At 54.0% G+C, this 23,062-nt stretch overlaps 2 protein-coding genes across 2 annotated transcripts; one reads left to right on the top strand and one right to left on the bottom strand.

Annotated features, from left to right (window-relative positions):
* The first annotated feature begins 1,150 nt into the window (after positions 1 to 1,150).
* On the top strand, positions 1,151 to 12,395 carry TGME49_304700 (hypothetical protein). The gene is made up of 13 exons (XM_018782425.1): positions 1,151 to 3,155; positions 3,485 to 3,711; positions 4,155 to 4,343; positions 4,954 to 5,196; positions 5,744 to 6,539; positions 7,029 to 7,154; positions 7,415 to 7,549; positions 8,112 to 8,336; positions 8,870 to 9,201; positions 9,832 to 10,312; positions 10,848 to 10,895; positions 11,188 to 11,458; positions 11,713 to 12,395. The coding sequence occupies exons 1-13, from the start codon at positions 1,851 to 1,853 to the stop codon at positions 11,790 to 11,792; spliced, it is 4,458 nt and encodes a 1,485-aa protein (XP_018637231.1). The 5' UTR covers positions 1,151 to 1,850; the 3' UTR covers positions 11,793 to 12,395.
* Positions 12,396 to 12,452: 57 nt separating this feature from the next.
* On the bottom strand, positions 12,453 to 22,968 carry TGME49_304710 (eukaryotic peptide chain release factor, putative). Its single transcript, XM_002371855.2, has 8 exons — positions 18,868 to 22,968; positions 18,144 to 18,298; positions 17,463 to 17,623; positions 16,134 to 16,385; positions 15,456 to 15,622; positions 14,867 to 15,034; positions 13,829 to 14,017; positions 12,453 to 13,394 (listed from the first exon to the last, which is right to left on the bottom strand). The coding sequence occupies exons 1-8, from the start codon at positions 20,100 to 20,102 to the stop codon at positions 13,277 to 13,279; spliced, it is 2,445 nt and encodes an 814-aa protein (XP_002371896.2). The 5' UTR covers positions 20,103 to 22,968; the 3' UTR covers positions 12,453 to 13,276.
* Between the last annotated feature and the right edge of the window lie 94 nt (positions 22,969 to 23,062).

Consider the following 23,062-nt stretch of genomic DNA (forward strand, 5'->3'; position numbering starts at 1 on the left):
GTGAAACGTCTGACTAAGAGGCCCCCACTCCCAGCACGACGGCGCTGATCGAAGCTGTCGCATCTCACGGCTCTCTCTAGCCGACGCGAAGGGATGCTGTGCCTGCAAAAGAGAAGAGGGGGAACCGCGGAAACAGAAAAGACACAGAAACGGGAGAAGTTGGCGTTTACTGAGAGTGCTGAAGTTCCCCAAAATTCCTGAAAAAAACGGTGTCGATCTTACATTCTTCTATGCCCATCGTGTCTATTTCTGATGCACTCTCCTGCTTCCTAGAACCACGCCAACACCCGTTTTGTAATGTCCATTCTTTTCTTCTTCAGAGAGGTAATTCTCTCCATGCGCCCGCGCCTCCGACGGGAACTTAGCACTGGTGAGGTCTCGAATGTGGAGGCGCTTTTGAGGAAGGAGACTACCACAGATGTTATTGTGGCATCTATTCACAGCTTGCATCCTCATGTGAAAAACGCAGTCTAACTGGGTTCCGACAAAAAAAAACAGACTTTCCAGATCTCCAAGACAGCTGCAACAAACCATGACAGCCTCCCACAAAAAAAAGACGACGAGAGAATACGCGGCGGAGAGAGAGGGAGCAAGGAACAGAGACAGCTCGTGAAACATAGAGAAACGTGGAGAGGGAAGGAAACGATGCAGAGAGAGACGAGCAAGAGTGAAGAAAACAGAAGCTGCAAGACTTGTGAAGATGTGCACAGATGAGGGGTGAGAGACGAAGAAGTCCAGGCCACCAACGATGTCGATTGTGGTCGGCAGAAGTACCGAAAATAAAAGAGAGGAAGGGGGACTCGGGTAGTCGAAAGTGAGATACTGTCTAAAGGTAGGAACCGAGTTCACAGCTGTGCGTTTGATCTGTCAGCAGCCACCATGCGCTTTCTTTAAAAGTTGGGGAGGGAGTTCTGAGACGAACTCACGGTGAATAGCAAGCAAGTCTACGAAAAGAAAGAGAGAAAACGCAGAGAAGGAAACGAAGCACACACCAAGGCTGCCACCAAGCGAAACGCCTCGGGGTACAGCGGTTCGCTGCATGCGCACATATATATCGGCTTGACTGCATGCGAAGCCTTTTTCTGTCTCGTCGTCTGCGAGGCTTGTTTTTACTTCTTTTCCTTCCTCAGTTCAAATCTTTTGTATTCCAGCCTGCTTTCAAGCGTCTGCACGCTGTCGCACAGGTCGCGTGGATGAAAAGCCTCGGGAAGCAGAGAAACGCCATGTCCGGGGGTGTCTCCTCGCGAAATACCAAGGGTCGCCTCTTTTTCTCTGTTCGTGACCTTCCTCCTTGGTCTTCTTTGCTTGCCTGGTTCTCCGTTCCTGTTCCCTTTCCTCTGCACCTCTCTTTTCGCTTTCTTTCCCCTTGTTCCCTCCCCTTTCTCCCCTGGGTCCATCTTGTACGTCGTTTTCTCCGTCTCGCCCAGACTTCGCTGTTCTATCCGTTCTTAATCTTCGCGTTTGCCGTAAACGCGTCGACAGCTCCTGTGTAGATTCACGGAACCTGCCGCATGCATCCGTGCTCACTCGCGTCTCTCTGCCGATTTACCTGTATTTTTTGCCTCTGCATGCATGCTTGTCCGGCACACACGGCTACCGAGGCGCGTTGGGTCGTCCGAGACTCTCAGCAGAGTTTTCTTTTGAGCCGAAGGTCGAGGAGAGAGAGGAGATGCTGCATGTTGTCTGACTGATTCACTGAGGTCCCTTCAAAAACGGGAGTTTCTTTAGGAGCTAGAAAGTGCGAGAGAGAAATTTTCAAAAAACGCGCCCCTGGTGGCACAGTCAGCAAACGCCGTCTGGACACTATGTGCATGCACCGTCGATAGGCGGAGCATTTCAAGTCCGCCGGGATGCAGCATCTGTCTGCGCGCCTTCCCGGAGCGGGGGCGCCGGCCCTGTCTCCTTCGGGCGCGTTGGGCGCCACTGTCTGCTCTTTCTTCAGCCCGCGCCTCGACGCCACTGGAGACCGCGCATCTCCTCGCGCTTGCGTCTCTGAGAGAGTCTTGGAAGGAGTGCAGGACGTAGAGGAAAGAAACGCGTCAGAAGGAAGCGTAGACGGGGGAAGAAGTGGAGCAGGAAACCTCGAACTCGCTGGGGGTCACTCTCCCCTGGGGACAGGCGCAGGCGCCTCTGCCTCCGCCGAAGAGGACCGCGTATGGCTTACCTTGGGTTCTCAGAGAGACTCGACAGAAGCGAAACGAACGCGACGAACAGGAGTCAGCGAGGAAGGGCGTCAGGTTCGAGATGCCGCTTCTCTCGTTCCAAGGGAGAGATGCTATGGCTGTTGCGCGTCTTCTTTCTTTCTGTGTCCGAGCCGTCCACTCCTGGAGGCGGCCCTGCAGAGAGACGGCGAAGATGACAGTGTGTGGGGAGACGTAGAAGAAGGCAAAGGTCGGGAGGAGGAGACGCAAGGCGCAGGCGAAGAATGCATGCAAACCGCCGACGCGACCGCTTGCTCTCCGCTACATGCTGCTGCTCAGAGTCGCGCTTTCCACGGCCTGTCATTTTCAGAGAGAAGAAACCCAGGGATCTATCCAGGGAAGAAGAAGAAAACGAACATGAACTCGCCCTATGCAGAGACTGCCGCCCCACGGTTCCCGCGGCTCGATTTTTCCTTGGCCAAGGCGCTAGAGAGACTCGCTTCGTTCCAAGAGGGACGCGACATAGACCTCCAAGCTGGGCGTCCTCTCGCTTTGGAGCCCAACGCGCCCGAACGGCACTCGGCAGGTGTCTCCGTTCTCGACGGGGTGACAAGGTCCGTTGCGGACGCGTTTCTCCGCGAAGAGACGGCGCGGGCGCTGGTCAAGTGCGCCGAAGCGATGAGCGAAAATTTTCGATGTTTTCATGAGTATCTTAGGCGTTTTTGTAACGGGTCCAATGCCCGCGGTGAGGAAGAACAAGATGTCAGAGACGAGCGCCTCAGGCCGCCAGGCCTTTTCTTCGATGGGGAGACGTCCCTGAAAGCCGATGTCTTCCTCAAAAGCGCTCCAGGACTCTCTCTTCAGGCGAGAGAGAGGAAAGCGCGAACCACAGGCAGGCGAACGCCATCGGCAGCCACACACATAGAGGGCGCAGATCAATTACGAGACAGAGAGCGCCTCTTGGCCTCCTACGCCTTGCGACACAGAGACGCGCTGGCAGCCACGATGAACTATGTAAGTCCATGCTACGGAGAAAAAAGCTCCGAGTGTAGCGCAAAGAGGCAAGATGTGTGTGCCAGAGAACTGACGGGAACTGCAACCGGAGAAACGAGAGTGGACTACGAGAGCAGCTGGACGAGAAGACGCAAGAAAGACAGTGAAGTCGATGGGCGAGATCTGGTACAGAACGGACCCTGAGGTAACGCGAGAGGAACCGCAGGGGAGAAGCCCCCGGAGGCGAAAGAGACACCTCGGCAGGGGATTCTATCATGGCTCGACTGTCAAGGTGTGTGCATTCTCTTGCCGCTTAAATTTCGTCTCCTGTCGTTTGCTGCCTCTTTCAGATCTTCGAATTGCACTCCGCCTCTCGAGCTCACGCACTGTCCGCCGGCGACCCGGCCGCAGGAGGCGAAGGCCAGGCAGAAGGCGAAGGCCAAGCAGCAGACATGTCACCGAAGAGAGAGGACAACGTCGAGGTCACCGCCGCCCTCGAGAGTCTGCGTCTAGCCATGAAGGCATGGGATATCGCCATGATTTCGCTCGTTCTCCCTTCTCGGCGAAGACGCTTCAAGTGAGAGATCAGCGACTGTCGAAGTGGGCTACCGAGGGGAGAAAGACAGTCAGTGAGGACGGGAGAAGAACGGATCTGAAACGAAGGCCGCAGCTGGGGGAAGACGCAGAGAACGAGGGCGCGCACAGAAGTGTTTTCCCGGGTGCCGTTGCTCCTACTCGAGTTCTCAGTTGAAGTTCAGAGGTCCGTTGTTTAGAGGTCGGACTGGAGTGTCTCGGGACTGGATTCAGCGAAGTCAGTTGACGGGTGTCTTCAGCCACGGCCGCACCATCAACTGCCTTGTTTCGACTTCGTACCGACTTCTCTGGGGACGCACAAGACATGCAGACTGGCGACTGTGGAGGAGGAACAGAGTGGGGGACTTGAAAAGAAGTCGGCCGTTGCTGGGGAGTCTGTACTGCGAGTTCGACTGCTCTGGCACTCCTCTCTGTTCGTCCGTGCAGCCTCATGGAGTGGCAGCGCCTCTGGTTGTGTCGCGTCGGATCCTTCTCGACCGCGGGGCCTTCCGCGAGCTCCAGAGAAGAAGACATTTGGGCTGACGTCGAGTCCCTGGTGGTTGAAGAGCAGGATGGAGCGTGGACTCACGCAGACGCCGTCAACGTAGCATGGCGACTCAACAAACGTCTCTGCAGGTTCGTTGCCTTCGTCGACGGCTCGCTGCTCGAGCTACGTCAACTCGCGGTGCTGACAGGCGCGGCCGTCGTTCTGCAGCAGCTGCGTTTCTCCCTCGCCGAGGCCTTGCGTTTTCGTCGCCGTCTGTCTGGCTTCCACTTACTTGTCTTACGCCACTTTACAGTGCTGGTCCTCCAAACACTTGAAGTCTCTTTGTTTCTTGAGCGTCTTTATCTCTTGAAAGTCTTCGTCTTTCTGGCTTCATGAAATGCTGGAGCTTCTGTAAAGTCTTGAGCATTTTTTTAATATTCGAGAGTCCGTCGTCTGCGGCTGCCGGAGAACGCGATTCAGGGTGCTTGCATGGCTCTTGATGGAGTCGCGCGAATCTCGTTCACAACTTGTTGTCCCTGTCGGCGAACGCCTGTCAAGCATCTGCTTTTTTCCTGTTCTTCCGAGACCCGCGACCGCATGCACATGGCAAGTTGTGGAGGAAGCCGCTCTCTGCTGGATCGCAGCTTGTTTTTTTCCATGAACAAAGAGACGATGTTCGACAAACTCACGTCGAGTGGCCAAGCGTGAGTGGCGAGCCAGTAAAAAAGAGAAATGTGCATTCTGGGCCTGCGCTCGCAGGTTCCTCTGCCGGGCGGACTTCTCCTCCTGGCTGGCCGCCTGCGACCGCCTTGGGCTCCAGAACGTCCCCTGTCTCCTCGGCCTCGTCGCCGCCGTCCAAAACCTACAGCGGGTCTCAACGCTCGATGGCAGAGACTCAGGCAACAACTCGGCGTCGCCGTCTTCTCGCGAGGCGGCAGGCGTCTCACAGGTGGACGAAAACTTTGAGGCAGCCGTGGCGAGTGCTCGCGCTACAGCCGCGAGGTAGGCCGAACACCCAAGTTCACCTTATCAACTCTGCATGGAAGGAAACAATACGCAGGGGTATATGCATCTATTCGTGATTATGAGCCTGAGGCTGGAAAAAAAAACTGAGGATTTACTTTTTTCTGGTTTCTGTTGAGCCCATCAAGAATGGGTACTTCTGTCTGTGGCGAGCTAGCTGGCAACTCGCGCATACACAAATAGATGCATGAATCCATATACTATACATATATAAATACATATACGTGTATATGTATATATGTATAGATGTATATGTCTGCTTTCTTGGGTTTCGTGGTTTAGGGGACGTAGGCGCTGATGTTGTTCACTTTCCACCTCTCGCAGTTTGATCTGGCGCCCCAGCTATCAACTCTCACCACCCTTGTGCCTTCTCGTTTTTGCGCGCTCCTCTCCCCCCCCCCTGCCGTCGCTGTGGCCGACGACATGCGCTACGCAGGGAGCATCGTCGAGTCCATGCGTGCGGCGCGGATCTTTCAGAACCGTTTTGATGTCTGCTGTTGTGTGGATCTCCGCCATTGTTCACCAGAGTCGTCTTTCTGTTCGTCAACACCGCGACGCCTGCTGGCATGTCAAACTCGGAGGCCCCGCTGGAGACTGTGGGGGAGCCGCCTCTCTCTGCCTTTTCACTGGGTCCCGAGGAGCAGCGAGCATGGGGACTCCTCTCGCTCTCTCTTGCGCTGATGGTCGGCAACGTCACCGCACCAGTGGCTGCTGTCTTCGACGTTTCAGAAACCTTTCTCTCTTCTCAGACAGACGTCTTCCCCTTTTCCCTCTCTGCCTTGACCTCGTCTCACTCTCCCCTCCTCGCTTCTTCAGAGCGTCAAGCCAGCAGCAACCTGCCGTCTTCTCCTTCCTCTCATTTTGCTTCTTCTTCGTCCTCTGTTCGCCGGCGGGGGCTTTCCTCGTCATCGGCGTCGGCGGGAGACGGCTGGGCATGCGCGCTGTTACAGGAGAGTTTCATCTCGTCTCTGTTTTGGTCTCTCTTTCCCTCGGTGTCTCTCCACTCGCAGTTCCTGTTTTTCCTCAGGGCGAACGCGCCGACGCTTCTCGCCCTGCAGGCCCAGGACGATCCACGGGGACAGGACGGAGAAGGCAGGAGGCGGGGAGACGAGCGCGGCGGACTGGGAGGCGGAGGCGAGCGTGGAAAGGGTGGAGGGGAACTGGAGGTCTGTGTGCAACCTGAAAGGGATAGGGTGCAAACGGACCACTGCGCGAACGTCGATCTGGCGGCGTTCGATCTCGACGCAGCCGACCGCCTTGTTCTCGCTCTCTGGCGCTCGCAAGGGCACCCAGAAGGCACGACGCAGAACGGCGCGCTCCAGGTGCGAAGAGAGCAGAGCCACCCGAGCTTCTTCATCTGGCTCGTTCCCTACATGTTCATTGTCGATTTGATGAGGAGTCTGCCTCTGCAGAGAGACGACAAGGCGTTCCTCAAGTCATTCATCGGGCCTCCGTCCTCCTTGTTTCCTCGTTTCCTACGTGGTTAGCAGCACCCTTGCTGTGTGTTCATTTCTGAGCAAAGTTCAGTCGTTCTCACGTCGTTTCGCTTCTTTTAGTAGCCCGTGGTTGCGTAGCTTCTTCCTGCTTTCGGCCTCCATTTGTCGTCCGTCTCGCGTTCTTCGGCATGTTTCTCTTGTTCGAAGCTTTCTGGGTCTCTCATCTTCTTCTCGAGCTGCCCACGCGCCTCGGCGGCCTGCGGTGTCTTCTTCCTTCTCTCCCTCCATTCCCTTGTTTCAGCCTCTGTGTTCGCGCGGCTGCTTCGAAGCGTCGCAGTTCCACCTCTCTTTGGCGTCTGCGGGAGTTCTCTGCAGCTGCTCCATCTGCTCGTGGAGGACGCGGGACTCGCTTCTTCGTTTCCTCCCTTCTTCTTCGCCCACATTGTCGACCTTCTCTTCCTTGCCGACGCCTTCGCTCCACTCCCGCCGGGCGTCGCAGCTGTAAGTCGAAGCGAGGTCGAAGGAGGCAAGAGACAGCCAGGGCAAAGAAGAGAGACCAGTCGCGTCCAGGGGAGGGAAAGCAAGAGAGCACAAGCGGCAGCGAGAGAGGCGACAGGAGAAGAACCACGAGCGAGGGCAAGCGGGGACTGACACATAGAGAGAAGAAAGCCTAGAGGCTTCTTTTCCGTTGCCTCTCTCTGCGCGAGTCACTGGTGGATGCTCTTCACCATGCTTCTGACGTCCCCCCTTTCTGTGAACAGGAAGCGCGATGCGACATCGTGATGGAATACGGAGCCTCGCTCCTCGCACATAACCAGGTGCATGCATCCGTTCCTTACCTCCAAGAAGCGGCGCGCGTCCCTGCACTCGTTCCGGCAGTTCTTGATTTGCTGCGAGTAAGAAACAGAGCTAGGCGAGCCCGTTAGCTCGCGAGAAATGTACACTCATGAGTCAAGAGACGTTTTTTCTAATTACAGGAGACGCATTCTACAATATCACTGACTCTACCTGCTGCTGCATTACGCCCGTCTTCGACGAAAGTCGTCGGCGAAAGTCGTTTTCTTTGTCGGCGGCCCTGTCGCGTCTTCCTTCGTCGCCCCCTCTCCTGCGCTCCTCACCTTCTCGCTCCCGGATTCCTGACTTCACTTCAGGAGGGCGCACTGGTTTCCGGAGTCTCTCTCTGTTTACCAAAGGCGTTGACGGAGTCGGTTTCTCTCTCTTTAAAATGTCGATCTTTGTCCGACTGCAGGGGCACTCCCTTTCATGTTGCACTCACCCTCGGCCGGCTTACAGACTCAGTTCGTTTTGTCTCCAGGCTTGACTTATTGCTTGTTTCCTTCGTTGTCCCTGAGCGCCTCCTGCGCCCGGCGTGTGGTCGCGCTTCCAGCGACAAGGTTTTGGCTTCTCTCCCGCGGATGACCTGTCGCCCTGCCATCCACATGCATTTTTGCGCTTCAGAGATTCCTCGCCTCGTCGGTGCACGCCTTTTCGGACTTCCGAGATCGCGCGGCTTCTCTGCAGGACTTGGAGCTTCCCCCGCCGCCACCGGGCTGCCGAGCTGCGGCTTCTGACAGCGGGGCCACCGAGGACGCAGAGGCAGAGAACAAGAGCCTTGGAGGGGACATTCAAAGTTTCAACTCATCCCTCGATCCCTGTGCAATTCTTCTTCACGGCTTCTCCCAAGTACGCTGCATTCCTCTCTCGTGGACTCATTCAGATCTGTCATCGAGCGACCTACACAATCTCACTGAGTATACTTCCTCCACCTTTCTTGTCGTCTTCATAAACATATATATATATATATATATATACATATATATACATGCATGTGTGTTGACGTAGGTATCTGTTTGTTATTCTGTCTCGTCATCATGGCGACCGTCGGGGTGTGCCGGCCTGGCACGGTACGGTGCCGTAAGGTTGAACCTGCAGAGTTGCCTGAACCCTGCATGAGCATGCAGATGTGACTTTGCAGGCGTTCCCGTCTTTGAACTCTGCATGCGTTTCCTTCGAGGAGAACGGAGGATCTGTTTTCGTTTCTCGGCGGCTTGTTTTGGGGGGGAACGAAAAGGCACGGACTCGAGCTCGCCTTTTCGTTCTCTGGCTTGCAGAGAGTCGCCCATTCTCCTCTTCGCTTCTGCTGCCTGTCCGAAACTAGCCGTTCAAGCACCGCTTGTCCACGCATGTCTTTGTGTGTGTCTCATATCTGCTCTCAGGCTTGCGGCCTCACTTGTGTTGCGGAGGCTCAGCGAGCGTTGTCTTCTTCTGGGCGCCGTTCTTCTTCTCTGTCTTCTCACACTGTGCCTGCTTCGGCAGTGGCGCCTTCGTCGGCGGCTGCTGGAGACGAGGAGAGCGAGCGCGCTCTTCTCCTTCTTCGAGATAGCTTTTGCTTTCTGCTGTTTCGTGCTCGGCGGAGAAGCCGGCGCTCGTCCCTGGCGTCTTGCCCTTTCTCTCCCTCTTGTTCTAGCGAAGGGGAAGACGAAGAAGAGAGAGAAGAATGCGCTGCGCTTCAACGACAGATGGAAGCGCTCGACCGCCTACTTCGAAGGTTCGTTTTCTTGTGTCCATCGGCGGCTCGTTTTCCGATTTTCGCACCTGTTTTCCTCTTGTTCTTGATTCCTTGATTGTACCGGATATTCAGAGTCTTCTTTCTTGACCAGCACGACGGCGCGTCTGCGAGCTCTTTTAGGCCCCCCGGATGCATCGACATCGCCTCATCTGCAGTCGATTCTCACACATGCCCCTCTGATTCCTTTTGACGCAGACTCCCGCTCGTCTCCCCTGTTTTTCTTGAGTGAAGGTGCACAATTCCTTTTTTCACCAGTTTCGTGGAGAGCAAAACAGCAAAGCTTTCGACTGGAAAACGACGCTCGTTGCAACGACAGGCGTCCGGTGACTTTGCGTGCCTCTCGAGTTCTCCCTCCTCTCAGCCTTCCCCTGAAGGTCTGGTTTTCATTGACAATAAAAAAAACGGAAGGTTGTTTCGGTGCACATACAACAGACGAACTTGTGCTGCGCAGTCGCCTTCTCCTCTGTCCATCCGTGTCTCATTCTCGCCTTCTCTCGCGTTCACTCAGCTCACTCAGCTCGCTTTGCATGCGTCTTGGCTGTCTAACCGAGTCCACCGTAACTCTCTCTGTCACACATTTTACCTCCACTTTCTCCGTTGGCGTTCCAGGTTTTGCCGTCTGGGCACTCGCCACTGTGCGTGTCTTCTCGCCGCCTTGAGCGGGGACTCTTCGCCTTCTGTCCCTCCCGCGGAGGCGTCTACTGGGCTTACCGGGTTGTCACCTTCGAAGTCGAGCTCCGAGGCGGCGCGCCTCCTGGAGGCGTCGCTGCGCGCAGTGGCTGCTGCTTCTTCATCGGCCGCCGTGGATGGCTTTGGTGACTCTGCGGAGGGGACCGACGATGCATGCGACTTTGGACGCACAGGTGGAGAAGGGAGACAGAAGCGCCGTCGCATCCAAGTTGCAGCGCCCTGCGGAACCTGCTGCGGGGGGCAGGACCCCACAGAGTGTGCTGCAGAGGAGACAGAAGGGAGAGACGACCTGGATCTCTTGGATGCCTGTGCTCGGAGCCAAGGCGTTGGAGGAGACGCGTCGCTTCCCTCTCTCCTCGTCTTTCTCGCGCTCTATGCGAAGAGGAGACCCGCGCTGGAGGTGCGTTTTTTTCGCGTTTCGTCCGGCTTCGTCCGCACAGGACAGAATTCGAGAAAACGCGACTGGCACTGTAGACAAAGCCGCTGGTGGAGGCGAATGGAGAGGCAGTGAGAGCGACGCGAATTTGTCTATCTCTACAATGGTCAGCCGTCAGGGACAGGCAGATGGTGTACCACGCGAGGGTAGGGGGTGAGACGGATGCTTGTGTGGGCATGTGATCATGTAAAGATCGAGCAGGACTGTGCACAACCAAGTAGGTACAAGTCGATCTTCTGAGGTCCAGCTGGATGCGACGCTCTCTTATCAAGCATAGAGAAAAGCAACCAAGTTTCACATTTGCGTTGTTTCGTGTCTACAAGGAAGAGCATCAAATAAATCGTTAGGCTCGGCTGTCTTTTAGTACGTCCCTCGACGGCCTGTAGGAAACCACGTAAGAGTCCTGGGAACCTATACAGATCCCGCTGTCCACTGCGGATCGTCGAAAAGACAAATCGTTTCGAAATTAGTGTGTACGTGAGCTCTTCTGTGTGGACAGCGTTTCCTGCGGAGACACGACGCCAACGACTCAGCATGGCTTCACACGGTGAGCGAGAGAAACGGATTTCTCGAACAAGCGGAGAGACATATACCGATGTGCATCGCTGTCGCCATGCATGCAGGACACAACGTTGATAGCTCGCCGTGAAAGCGAAGAAGAAATAGCAAAAAGGTGCTTTCTTTTCAATTGCATGCGTCACGTTTTCTGCCTGAGGCCTGGGTCCGCCTCGTCCCCCCCTCCACTCACTGTCATCCGTCTTGCCCCAAGCATTCCTTCTCTGTTTCTTTCTCTTCCTGTCGAAATGGCGTTGCTTTCCTTGTGCTGCTCGCGTTCCCAGGCTTCTTCTCTCATGTGTCTGCGTGAGTTCATCGTTCCTGGATTCGTGGCCCTGGTCGCCTTTGTGGGGTCCCCGCAAGTGTCTCCTTCGATCCCGGCCTTCTTTTTGGGGTGTCTCCTCTTCGACGCGCTGCGTCTCCTGAGGCTCTGCAGTACTTCCCCCACTTTGATCGGCACATTCAAGCGCAGAAACCTAAGTCTCCTCTCCACGTCCTGGCGGAGATGCTTAGATGCAATCCTCCTCCAGACGACGTCTGACGAACAGTGCTCAGGTAAAGAGCTGTTTATTACACGAATTCGAATGACCAACACAGAAAACCGAACCGATCAGTTAACTCGACTCAATGACACAGCTGCGACGCCCAGCTTGCAGAGCGTAGGGTGCTCGCTTCCCGCGAGCGCGAGTCCTCCTTTTCAAGTAGACTGGGATCTGAGGTTTTCACACTGGAGGCACGCCTTGTCTCCGCACAAAAGAACCGGTCTCTCTACCGTGACTCTGTCCGAGTTTCGTCTTCTTTCTTTTCAGGCATTGACTGGAGAAGTCCCGAACTGCAGCGAACCATGGTGAACGCGCTCGTCCTCGCCGAGTCGCGGTGTGTGGCGTGAAGGCGCGCCTTGGGAGTCCCCGTCGGAGACAGCAGACGTTTCAAAGTCGCTGCATCGGAAGCCGGCGCATGCGAAGACAACCATCGTTCCGAGGAAGGCGACACACAAAGCCTTGTGACTGGAGGGAAGATCATAGAGCAGAGGAGCGCACTCACTCTGGGCTCGCTAACGCGCCTGTCTTTATTTCGGCTGCGTGGCTAAGTCTCCCTCGAGGACCGTCCTGAGCTATAATGCCGTCTCCGTGCATTCAGCAAACATATCCGTTTCTGTGGAACAGTCGGCGTGGATGCGTGTGTTCTTTTCACGCTGCTCATTGTTTACGGAAAAAAACAGATCTCTGTGTCGAGCCTGGGTTTTGTGGTTTCGGGGCTCTCACTTTTCGCTGTCTCGTGATGTCTCTGGCGGTCGCGTTGGTGTTTCACCGACTGGTCCCTGTGTCGCTGGCTTCCTGGTCTCTTGCGCCGCATTTTGACTCTGGATATCTGTCGATATTTTCGAGAACGAGAGATCGTTCCTGTTTTTGTCTCTCAGTGTGGAGAGCCTCTTTTCCTTTTCAGACGCGTAGCCGGGGGCCTGCTGCCTCGCAAACCACGATAATCGTGCCTCGACTGCACTTGGGAGGTGGAACGCCGAGAGTGTGTCTCGCCAGCGAGAATCCTGGAGTCCAGAGAATGCCTTTGTGTAGAGCGTTCCACAACTGCTTTACTGCTACCACGCGAACCAATGACAGAAATCGACTAGAACCTTTCGAGTTGAGAAGCGACAGAGACGGCGTTGGGGGATGCAAGCGAGGCCCACTTTGGCGGTTCGCGAGACAGCGTCGCCTGATGCTCGATTCCTCTTTCACCTCGTATTCTGAGGTCCTTGCCTTGAGCACAAGTCTCCTCCTTCCTTCTCCCCTGCTTCCCGCTAAAATCCTAAACCCCCCGGCCTAGACGACCCAGTTGGAAGGTGCACACTCGACAAGCACTGGAAACGGAAGGCTACCCGACGCCGAGGTGCCGCTTTCCCTCTTCTCGCGCAACTTTCTTCCACGCCCAATAATGGTGGACAGGTGTGTACGGGAGCACCGACGCAAGCGTTCGCGCAGGGATTTACATACACACCAGGATATGTACAGACACGCAGCTTCTCCGGCGACATGAGCCGACGCCAGACACTACGCAGCGACCTAGGCTGCTGGGACCGCGCGAGGGGCGAATGCGTCTTGAGAGGACGCAGAGAAGGCACAGGCGACGCTGATCGACGAGAACCAGACTGTCAAAAGCAGCAAAACGCCCCCGCGCTACTCCCCACACCTCGCCGGATGCAACAACAACTCGAAGAGACACTCGCGGGCGTCACCGTCGTGGGTTTCGCCCTCCGTCGAGTCATCCAAGAGTCCGATCGAAGGAGACAGAAGAAAACACAAAGATCTAGGCAGATGATGGGGAGACAAACGATGGAGCAGACAGCACGAAAAACAACAGCTTGAAATGCACTGTTCAGATGAACTCGTCCTCGTCATCCACAGTCTCGTCGTAGTCCTGGAAATCAACCTTGTAACGCAGAATGCCACCCAAGCCGCCGAAGCCGCGTTCGAACTGCGCGCCTTCCTGAGAGCTGAAGACCACAGAAAACGAAACGCCCAAAAGTCTTTCAAGAATGCAGAACCCACTTGTGTCCTGTATCAAAACTCAAGGTTGGTACGCCGCCGAAGAAGCACAGAGGCGGGAAGACAAGTCACTGGGTGTCAGCGAGCGATGGGCCATCAGAGAGAGACAGAGAAACAGGGTCGCGAAGCAGCAGGAACGCAGGACGTCTGAAAGGCTCCCGCGCATCACAAGCGAGTCCACACAACAGTTACGCGGACGACACCAGTTCACCGCCTTTGCTTCGATCTTGTCAGAGAGAGTCGCAGGTGTCCACTCGTCGAGCGAGACAAACGCTCCAAAGCCTTCTTTGAAGTCGCGATGAAGACGAAGAAACCAACGAAGAGACCCGCGCAGTGCCGCGGCACAGCGCGATGCCAGACACACACACACACACACACTTACCGATTGGTGACGAAGTCGAGGGTCGTCCCGAAGTTCTTGTAGTTGTTCACGAGCCACTCAGAAAAGGAAATCTTGTCAGCAACCTCGAGCTCCACGCCGTCCTCTTTAAAGAGTGAATCGTCTCGTGCTTGGTCTGGTGTAATGTGAATGACCTTCTCTGCGTTCGTCACTGGATTCTTCAGCGTCACTCTGTGAGACAACACAAACCTCTCTCAACTCGTGCGTCTCCACGACAGTCGCACACCACTCCGTATAAACATACACGTACTTATAAAATGCATATATATATATATATATATATATATATATATATATATATATTATTAATATGCATATATATATGTATATGCGTATGTGTGTATATCTGTCTATTTATGTATATGTATATATTTATATATATGTACATATATCCTGGTATATTTGTAAATGTGTATTTATTTGAACCAATAGTATATCTGTATATTTATGTGTATATATAAATATATATGTGCATATTTCCTGGTATATTTGTAAATGTGTATTTATTTGAAATCAATAGTATATGTGCAAACAAACGTTTGCATACGTGTAGGGATTTACGTTCTTCCTCCTGACACACTCAGCCGTCTCTTCTTCGCTTCCGCCCCATGGCATCCAACCGCTTTCCTATACGCGGCGCGCTGACATCGGGAAAGTCGCGCCATGGCTCGCGGGCTCTTCGTTCTCTCTCGTGGAGATTGTGAACTCTCCGAGGATCATTTGTGCCTACACAGCTTCTACTTGTATCGTAGCCATTACAGTTCTGTGGGGTCTGGCTCTTATCGTCATACTCCCTCTCACTCCTGTTCCCGTCGCATTGGACGACGCGTCGAATTCTCCAGTCCTTCCCGCCTACATGCCAAAACCGGCACTGAAACGCATGCTCTCATTCCAACTTCTTATCCGCTTTCTTTGTCTCGAGGAGAAGTTGTATGCATTCCCTCTTTATATGAGTCTCTTTCCCTTTCACCTCGAAAGTCAAGGTTTCGTTCTGAATCTTTGTGCGAGCACCGAGCTTACCGCTCCAAGGGCAGGCCTTCAAAGACAATAAGGAGTTCGACGGCGCCCATCTCGAGAGCTTGGAGAGTCTCTTGGACGCCGAAGACGTACTTCCCAGTGTCCTGAGCAACCTCGTCGAAGAAGCGCCCAATGAGTTTCTTCTCCTGGATGAACTTGACATTCGTCAGTCTGAAGAAGAAGCAACGTTTGGACACTCTCGAGCTGTAAAGTCACTTTGTCTTCGCTGTGACGTGAAGGGAACGAGATTTCGAAGCCGTTTTGCGGGTGGATTCGAAAGAACACAGAAAACTGCGTAACTGTAGGCGGCAGTGATCACGTAAATGAAGAAGCTACACCGACGAGAAAGGCTCGAGGTCCCTGGAGCAGAGACAGAAACGCGCTTCACAAACATCGCTTCGGAACCTCGGAGAGCCTTGCAGCCCCCCGCCAGCGAAGAACTTCCAGGGAGGCCCACTACGTCGTGTGGCGAAACCAGCGCAGAACTTCGAGGATAAACGCCGACAGAACAGACAGGGAAACGGCGGAGAGAGGAAGCTGAGACACCAGAGCAAAGCGAGGGAGCGTTTCCTTGCACCGAGGCATCACTTACGCCTCAGCAGAGAGTTCAATGGCCTGGTTGAAGCCGTTGTCCCCACCGTAGGAGACATCGACAATCTTGATCACTTTCGCTTGCAGACGCTGGTCAAACATGCCGCTCGTAGCCAAGTCGTTCTTGAAGTCGGCGCTCCCTGCAAGGATAAGCCCAGAAACGTTAACCTGAGAGAGCGAGAGAGACAGATACACAAGCACACAAGAGCAGCGATGTCCTTTTGTTGCCTCAGACTCCTACTTGGGGGCGGACCGCTTGGGTGTCCGAGCTACACAGAATCACGCAGAATTCAAGACGTATCGCGTGCTCGCCGTTCCCCGCTTGGCCTTGTTCCTCTTTCCTTCTTTTCACACTCTGCCAATGTACCTCAGATATACAGAAAGAACGCCATGCGCTTCTCTGCAGCCACATGCACAGAGACGTCTCCTCCGCCATACGGATCTCCCGGTCTCTCCCGTTTCCTTCTCTCCTTTCTCTTTTCGTCTTGTCATTCTTCTCTGTCTCCTTCCCCGTCTGCACAGCCTCTCCGTCGTCGCTGCTCTCATCCTCTCTGTTCCCCACACCCACACACTCTCTTCTCTGCAGCCTCTGCTGACCCCTCCGTTTTTCCACATCTTCTCTCTCCGCCCTCTTGACTGCGAGCTTCCCCTCGTTGCTTTCTTTTTCTGCAGGGCTCACCTTGTCCTGGGTGATGAACATTTGGACGGCCGTTTCGGCGACTTTCCGGACGTAGTTGTGCCTTTTTTCGAGCCGCAGACGCGCGAAACGCATGGCGGACTGACCACCGCGACCATGTTTCTTTGGCAGGTCGACGGTGAACCTGTGGAGCACCTCCTTTGTGCTGCCTTGGAGCGTCGCGAAGAGCGCCCCGTTACCGTCCAACACAATGAAGCCGAACTTCGCGTCCGACTCCAAAAGCTCCGCGAGCGCCTGACGGAGATTTGAAAATCGAAAAGCAAAACAACGCGGCGGTCGCCGTGAACAACACACGAGGCGAAACGGAAGTCAGACACTCGGTCGACGACAGAGAGCACGACGGAGAACGAGAGAGAGAACAAGACAGAACAGGGGAGAGAACAAGAGGGAGAACAAGAACGAAAACAAGAGACCGAACAGAGGAGAGAACGAGAAGGAAAACAAGAAGGAGAACAAGGAGAACAAGAAAGAGAACAAGAAGGAGAACAAGGGACCGAACAGGGGAGAGAACAAGAAGGAGAACAAGAGACAGAACAGAGCAGAGAACAAGAAGGAAAACAAGAAGGAGAACAAGGGACCGAACAGAGGAGAGAACAAGAAGGGAAACAAGAGACAGAACAGGGGAGAGAACAAGAGGGAGAACAAGAAGGAAAACAAGAGACAGAACAGGGGAGAGAACAAGAAGGAGAACAAGAAGGAGAACAAGAAGGAAAACAAGAGACAGAACAGGGGAGAGAACAAGAAGGAGAACAAGAAGGAGAACAAGAAAGAGAACAAGAAGGAGAACAAGAGGGAGAACAAGAAGGAGAACAAGAGGGAGAACAAGAAGGAGAACAAGAGGGAGAATAAGAAAGAGAACAAGAAGGAAAACAAGAGACAGAACCGAGGAGAGAACAAGAAGGAAAACAAGAAGGAAAACAAGGGACCGAACAGAGGGAGAACAAGAAAGAGAACAAGAAGGAGAACAAGAGGGAGAACAAGAGGGAGAACAAGAAGGAGAACAAGAGGGAGAACAAGAAGGAGAACAAGAGGGAGAATAAGAAAGAGAACAAGAAGGAAAACAAGAGACAGAGCAGGGGAGAGAACAAGAAGGAGAACAAGAAGGAGAACAAGAAGGAAAACAAGAGACAGAACAGGGGAGAGAACAAGAAGGAGAACAAGAAGGAGAACAAGAAAGAGAACAAGAAGGAGAACAAGAGGGAGAACAAGAAGGAGAACAAGAGGGAGAACAAGAAGGAGAACAAGAGGGAGAATAAGAAAGAGAACAAGAAGGAAAACAAGAGACAGAGAACAAGGGAGATTGTGTTTTACCTCCACATGGAATTTGTTGTCACAGAGGTACAGCGATGTGTTGACTGCCTTGAACGGTTCGAAGTCGATCGAAACCTTCTTTTCCTTCCCGTCGTCCGTGATGATCGTTCCGCAGTACACGACCAAGCCATTGGGAGGCGTTTTGTTGTAAAGCTTAAGCCCTGAGAAGAAAAGAACCGCAAAGGGTGACCTGCGTCACAAACGCCGTCGCTTCGTTCTGTCCTCCACGTTCTCTCTTGTCTCGCTGTTCTCTCTCTCTGTCTCTGTCTCTCTCCCTGTCTGTCAAGCGGGAGCGTTTTCATGCGAGCGCTGCATGCGGGGGCAAGAGGTCCTTCAGACTGTGTGCGTTTTGCCTCCGCATTGGAACCCGGCGGCGGCGGGGACCTCGCCGGACAGCGAGGTGGAAATGGACTAGAAGAACTCGGGAGAGAGAGCTGAGTTTCCGTGGAGCAGTTTCCGCGGCATTCTCGACTGACCGACGCGACGCCGCGCCCTACGACAGAAGACTATGACGGAGTGCAAGAGTCGCAGTCTCGAGTCTTCAGATGCGCAGTCGAACATGTCTCCCCGCTTGGTCACTCCCGCAGCGGAGAGACCGGTTTCCGCTTCACAGAATTCGTGACGCGAGAGAGGGGCAGCACTGTGCAATCGGCGAACAACCGATGGGGAGCGCGGACTCACTTTGCTGGGTCGAAGTGATGGCCGACAAGACGGAGAGACGATTGACGCGCGACTTGATGTTGGACGCTGTTCCAAATTCGTCGGCGAGCATTTTATTGATTCTCGTGATTTCGTCCTTCGGCTTGATGATCAAGCTGATCATCGATGTGCCATTTCTGCGCACAGAAGACACACAGAGAGAAGCCGCTGCCCGCTGCAGACGAAGGGGGCCCGAGAAACGGAGACACAAACGGACCGAGACGGAGCGCGAGAAGAAAGCGACTCAGTCGACGCCCTCTGCGTCGATGTCCGGTTCGCCTTGCGACGGGGAGAGACGCAGCCGCGAGGCTTTTTTGACGAAGACGAGCAAGGAGGTCATGGGGAGACGAACGGAGAAGGAGTTGCAGCCGAGAAAAAGACGCAGAAAACGCACCACAACCGGAGAACCAAGGAAGGAGAAATCCCGAGTCCAGGAAGACAAGCCACGGAAACTGCACACAGAGAGACTTCTCAGTGTGTCTCCAGGCTTCCAGCTCCTCTCCCAGGTCTCCTCCCCTGTCGAAGAAGAGACGAGAAGAAGGAAGAAGAAAAGAGGAGAGAAGAAGGAAGAAGAAAAGAGGAGAGAAGAAGGAAGAAGAAAAGAGGAGAGAAGAAGGAAGAAGAAAGGAGGAGAGCAGCGGAGACGGGGGAGAGGGAGAATGCGAGGTGTAAGAGAAGGAAAAGAGTCAGAGCTCTGGAGACTCACCCCCTCGCACTCTCGAGGTTCTTGATCAGGCGCTTGATCTTCCATTGTTCGATGTTGGTGTCGACATCCCCGTCACTCGCCATCTTTAAAAGGCGTGAGGAAACAAAGAAGAGGCAAAGCGTATCTCGAGGAAGCGCCGAGAGCAGAGAGAAGCGGTCCGGGGTGGAACTGAGACAGAAACAAGGCGGACGTTCGCGAGCGTCCAGCCTCGAACGTGCATGCGCGGAAGCAGAGAACGGACGACGCAGCGAGGAAGGAGTACGACTGACAAGGCGACTGAAGATGCGTCGAGGGATCGAATGCCGCGACGAGGCGACGGACTGGCGAGAAAGCAGAGACTCCAACAGACAGTGTGAAGCGCCGCTGACTTGGAGGGAAGCTCCGGAAGCGCGAATCCAACGTACCACAGTGGGCTGCAGAGACTCGGACCAACGTCGAACTCCAGCAGAGGCGAGAGAAAAGTAGACAGGTGCAGCGAAGTCGAACAAGACACAGAGCGAAGGAACGAAAGAAGGGCAGTTGAGAGGAGATACGGAACACAGACCGAGTGGCGATGAAGAAACGCCGGTCCGGATGTTTTCCTTTGCAGTGCTGCCTTTCCTCGCTCTCCCTACTTCGACACTCTGGCTTCCAGAGAGGGGATCCCCGGAGAAACGTCCCTCGTCTTTCCGCTGTGCACTGCAGCTCTCGGAGTCCGCCTGTCCGTCGAATCGCAGAAACGACGGGTCGACGAAAAGCCACAAAAGGCGCGAACGCCGGTGTTTGCCGCCGAAACGTTTTTGACTCAACAGCGAAATCACACGGCCTCCTCGAGGAGGGCGGAGAGACACCGACGGGCAGGGGAAAAAGTCAGTTGATACCGCACAAGACAAAACCGAGGGCGAGAGCGTCGCCGGGAGGAAAGAGTCTGGAAAAGAACTTGGAGAACACAAAGCGTCGGAAAAACTCGCGTACGCTTCCGTTCTTGTGCATGCGGCTTTCTCTGTTTCTACCGGAGAAGAATCGCAAGTGGGGAAAGGCGTATCTAGTGGAGGGGAGCATGCCGCGAGGCACCAGCGACTTTTCTTCGCGCGAACCGGCAAAGGTTGCTTCCTTCTCGCCAGAAGCTCTCGCTTCTCGCCACCAGTTACCTCCTGTTTGTCGTATCCGTGTGTGGCGCTAAGTTCCCGAAAAAGAAGTAAAGGAAAACGAACTCTCAGGCGCCGGCGGGACCCCCCGTCCACACTTCCCCACATAGCCTGCAAACAGCCATTCCCATGTCCACGGTGGTGAACTCGCCTCTGCAAGGAAAGAAAAAGGTGAAACGCGTAGCAGAGGAACTCAACTTTCTCGATTTCCTTCGCAGACGCCTTTCTTGATTTTCTCCCGTGTAAACCAGGAGGATCCTCGATGAGAAACTCCACGCCATCTCTGACAAACGGAAACGCACCGCTTCATCAGAGACACGTAACGGCTGTCTGTTTGCTCTACCGTTAGTGTGTGTGTGTGTGTGGTGTAAACTCAAAGGTGCAGAGGAACCACTGCGTTTTCTAAATGCATCGAAGAAACCTGTAGTCAACGCATAGAAAAAGTTCAATGGATAGCCGCTGCGCTCCACTGTTGCACAACCTGCGGGACATGGATTGGAATCGATAGCCCCACTGAACTATTTGTAGACAAAAGATACTTCAAAGAAACAAAGCTGTTTCGCGACGGGGTAAGGGTATGTGTCTTTGTGGAGAGGAGTAATACAGCGCCCACTACAGCTAGGTAGAGACTGAGTCTGAGTTGAGTTTCCTCTCGTCGGGAGACCGACGGCGCAGAAGCAAAACTCACACTTTCGACGGGGCATTCTCACTATACAAATTGGGTTAAATTAATTCGACTCAAAAGCCGCTCGTGGTGTATGTCTGATGAATGAGAAACTCAAACTGCCTTGCTTAGCCTCGCTCCTGAAGTTCACGCAGGGACGTTCAAAGAAGTAGCCCCGGCGCCTAGACGTCATGCAGCTGCCTCTACTCCATACCCTCTTTCTCCGTAGCCACAAAAAACACAGCGCATGCCGGAGATTTTCCACCGGAGTAGAGTCGACCTGGGTTCCTTGTATGTAAATCAAGGAAAGAGCTGAGCCGTCCCAGCAGATGCCTGTATATATGCCGGCGGTGCTCACTGGGTGAATCCAGACAGCACCACAGTGGAAGCTGCATCACCAGCCTTTTCGGATTCTCCCTTCTTCTATCAGACGCTCGGCAGAAGTGACTCTGCAGGAAAGAGCTTTGCCCGTCAACTGGCAAGTCGCGGTGTTTATCCCGTCAGCCAGTCCTCTGGAGACTCAGAGATGCTGACGTCCTCCTCGGAGGCTAAGGGTGCGTCTTAGAACGTTCTCCTCATGTCTGGCGCATTCAGACTACACAGGAATCCCTCAGTCTGTACATGACCCAGGACTGGATCCGCATTTCAAGTACCGGAAGCGTTGGTACCCTCCTTGAGGACGCTCATCTGCAAGCACCTCTACGTAGAAGCATGCAAGACAGCTACGAGATACACGAGAAAATGGATAAAGCTGCCTTTGTTATCACGTGGAAGTCCATCACTTGGGTTACGGAAACAAGCGCTTCCTGACAGGGTCAGCGTATTGATGAGACTGTAGAAGATATCGTGAATTCGTGGAAAGGGCATGCGTGGAAGACAGCCGGTTGACGGTGCGCAGAATTACGGAAGCGAGTCTGTAGAGTGACACACCAACGGCCTAAACGGTGCACTCCGGACACCGTTCAGCGCATTTTGCGTGCATCACATATCGCTTGTAAGTTCGACATTCCCATTGAAAGAGCAATTGCGTCAGTTGAGGACTTCTCGTCGGACGTAGACGCGGTCTACTGGCCGTTGCCCGAAGGGCGGCGCTAGGTGTCTTCCCCATCAGCCGAGCGAGTTTCTCTCAGGCACTCGAGACGTTTCATGCTACACCTTTATCTATCGGCCAATAACATTCTCGCTGCTTGCTGTGCTTCCTGATTCGAGGTTGGAAGGCAAAGAGAGTGACGAAAGAATCGCATCTGCCCACGAGCTTCCTCCAACTGAGTTTAAGTTGGGATTGTCCCATGGTATTTCGCAGCAGCGATGCCAGACAAAAGCCGACTCCCATGCCGCGATGAGTGCGTCATGTTTCTTTGAGCAAGCCTCTCATTGTTTCATCTCACGGCGTTGAGGGAATTCTCTGGAAAACCATGGCTAGCCGGTTACCGTCCTTGTGTAGACCACCCTCGACATTAAGGCAAATTCCTGAGCCAGTTGTCATCATGTTGAACCCTTTATCAATACGAAGCACATCCCGCGCATGTTTCCTTCGTGCGTCTAAGGTCTCCCCATTATGAAACTCTTTCTTCCATCGCGTTCCTCCCTCTCTAGGCCTTTGTTCTTTCCAAGTTGTTGAAAAGGCAAATCCGAACCGTTTCATCCAGACCATCGGTACTCCAGGCTCAACACAAACAACTAAGTCGCTGTGCGTAAACAAAATACCGAGAACAGTTCAATCACCTTACAAGCACACTTCTCTCTGAGAAGAAGGTTAGCGTTTAGCGCGTATTCGTTTTTCGGGGTCTGCGATCGTCTTGTCGAAATAACGCATGCACGGCGATTTTGCCAGCACAAGTACGGCATGCGAGTGAGTCGGCGTATCGCGGTCAAAATGCAGCCAGTCCTGCAAAAATAGAGAATCTCTAGCAGAGAAACTATTTTTTCCTAGTGCATTTAAAAAGTAACCCCAAGAGTTTGAGACATGCAAGAACAGACGCAGGGTTCGGCGAGTTCCTCGGTCTCCCCGGCCTCCTATACGCTGTCGCGTTTCGTCACTGCGCTGGCCCCGCACAAACGGGACACAAGCCCGAGTCAAGGCCCAAGTTCCGTTCCTTTCTTCATCGTCTATTTCTCGTTTTTTTTCACACGTTTCCCTCCTTTTTTAGCTATGCCCTCACCCCCGTAACTCTGTTCGTCGTCGTCGCGGGCCTTTCTTGACTTCGAGAAACAAGTCGAGCTGCTAGCGCAGCGGCGACCCTGCTGCATCTGGTTCCTCTCGTGCTCTCTCTTGTCCGGTTTCCGTACTTACTTTCGCCTCCATGCTCTCTTCACTGTTCTCTCGTTTCAGCGTGTCACATTCGACTCACGGGGAAGGCTCTATCCCCGACTCTCTGTCCGCCGTTGCGTTTTTTGCGTCTTC

This window comes from Toxoplasma gondii, chromosome VIIa (assembly GCF_000006565.2).
Source record: "Toxoplasma gondii ME49 chromosome VIIa, whole genome shotgun sequence".
NCBI lineage: Eukaryota > Apicomplexa > Conoidasida > Eucoccidiorida > Sarcocystidae > Toxoplasma > Toxoplasma gondii.

Bases quoted from the DNA above. Each gene is read 5' to 3' on its own strand.
- TGME49_304700 (XM_018782425.1), top strand. From the start codon at position 1,851: ATGCAGCATCTGTCTGCGCGCCTTCCCGGAGCGGGGGCGCCGGCCCTG. The intron at 3,156-3,484 runs GTAAGTCCATGC...TGCCTCTTTCAG, and splicing joins TGGCAGCCACGATGAACTAT to ATCTTCGAATTGCACTCCGC. The intron at 4,344-4,953 runs GTTCGTTGCCTT...CTGCGCTCGCAG, and splicing joins CTCAACAAACGTCTCTGCAG to GTTCCTCTGCCGGGCGGACT.
- TGME49_304710 (XM_002371855.2), bottom strand. From the start codon at position 20,102: ATGTGGGGAAGTGTGGACGGGGGGTCCCGCCGGCGCCTGAGAGTTCGT. The intron at 17,624-18,143 runs GTGAGTCCGCGC...TTTTCTTCTCAG, and splicing joins CATCACTTCGACCCAGCAAA to GGCTTAAGCTTTACAACAAA. The intron at 16,386-17,462 runs GTAAAACACAAT...AATCTCCGTCAG, and splicing joins ACAACAAATTCCATGTGGAG to GCGCTCGCGGAGCTTTTGGA.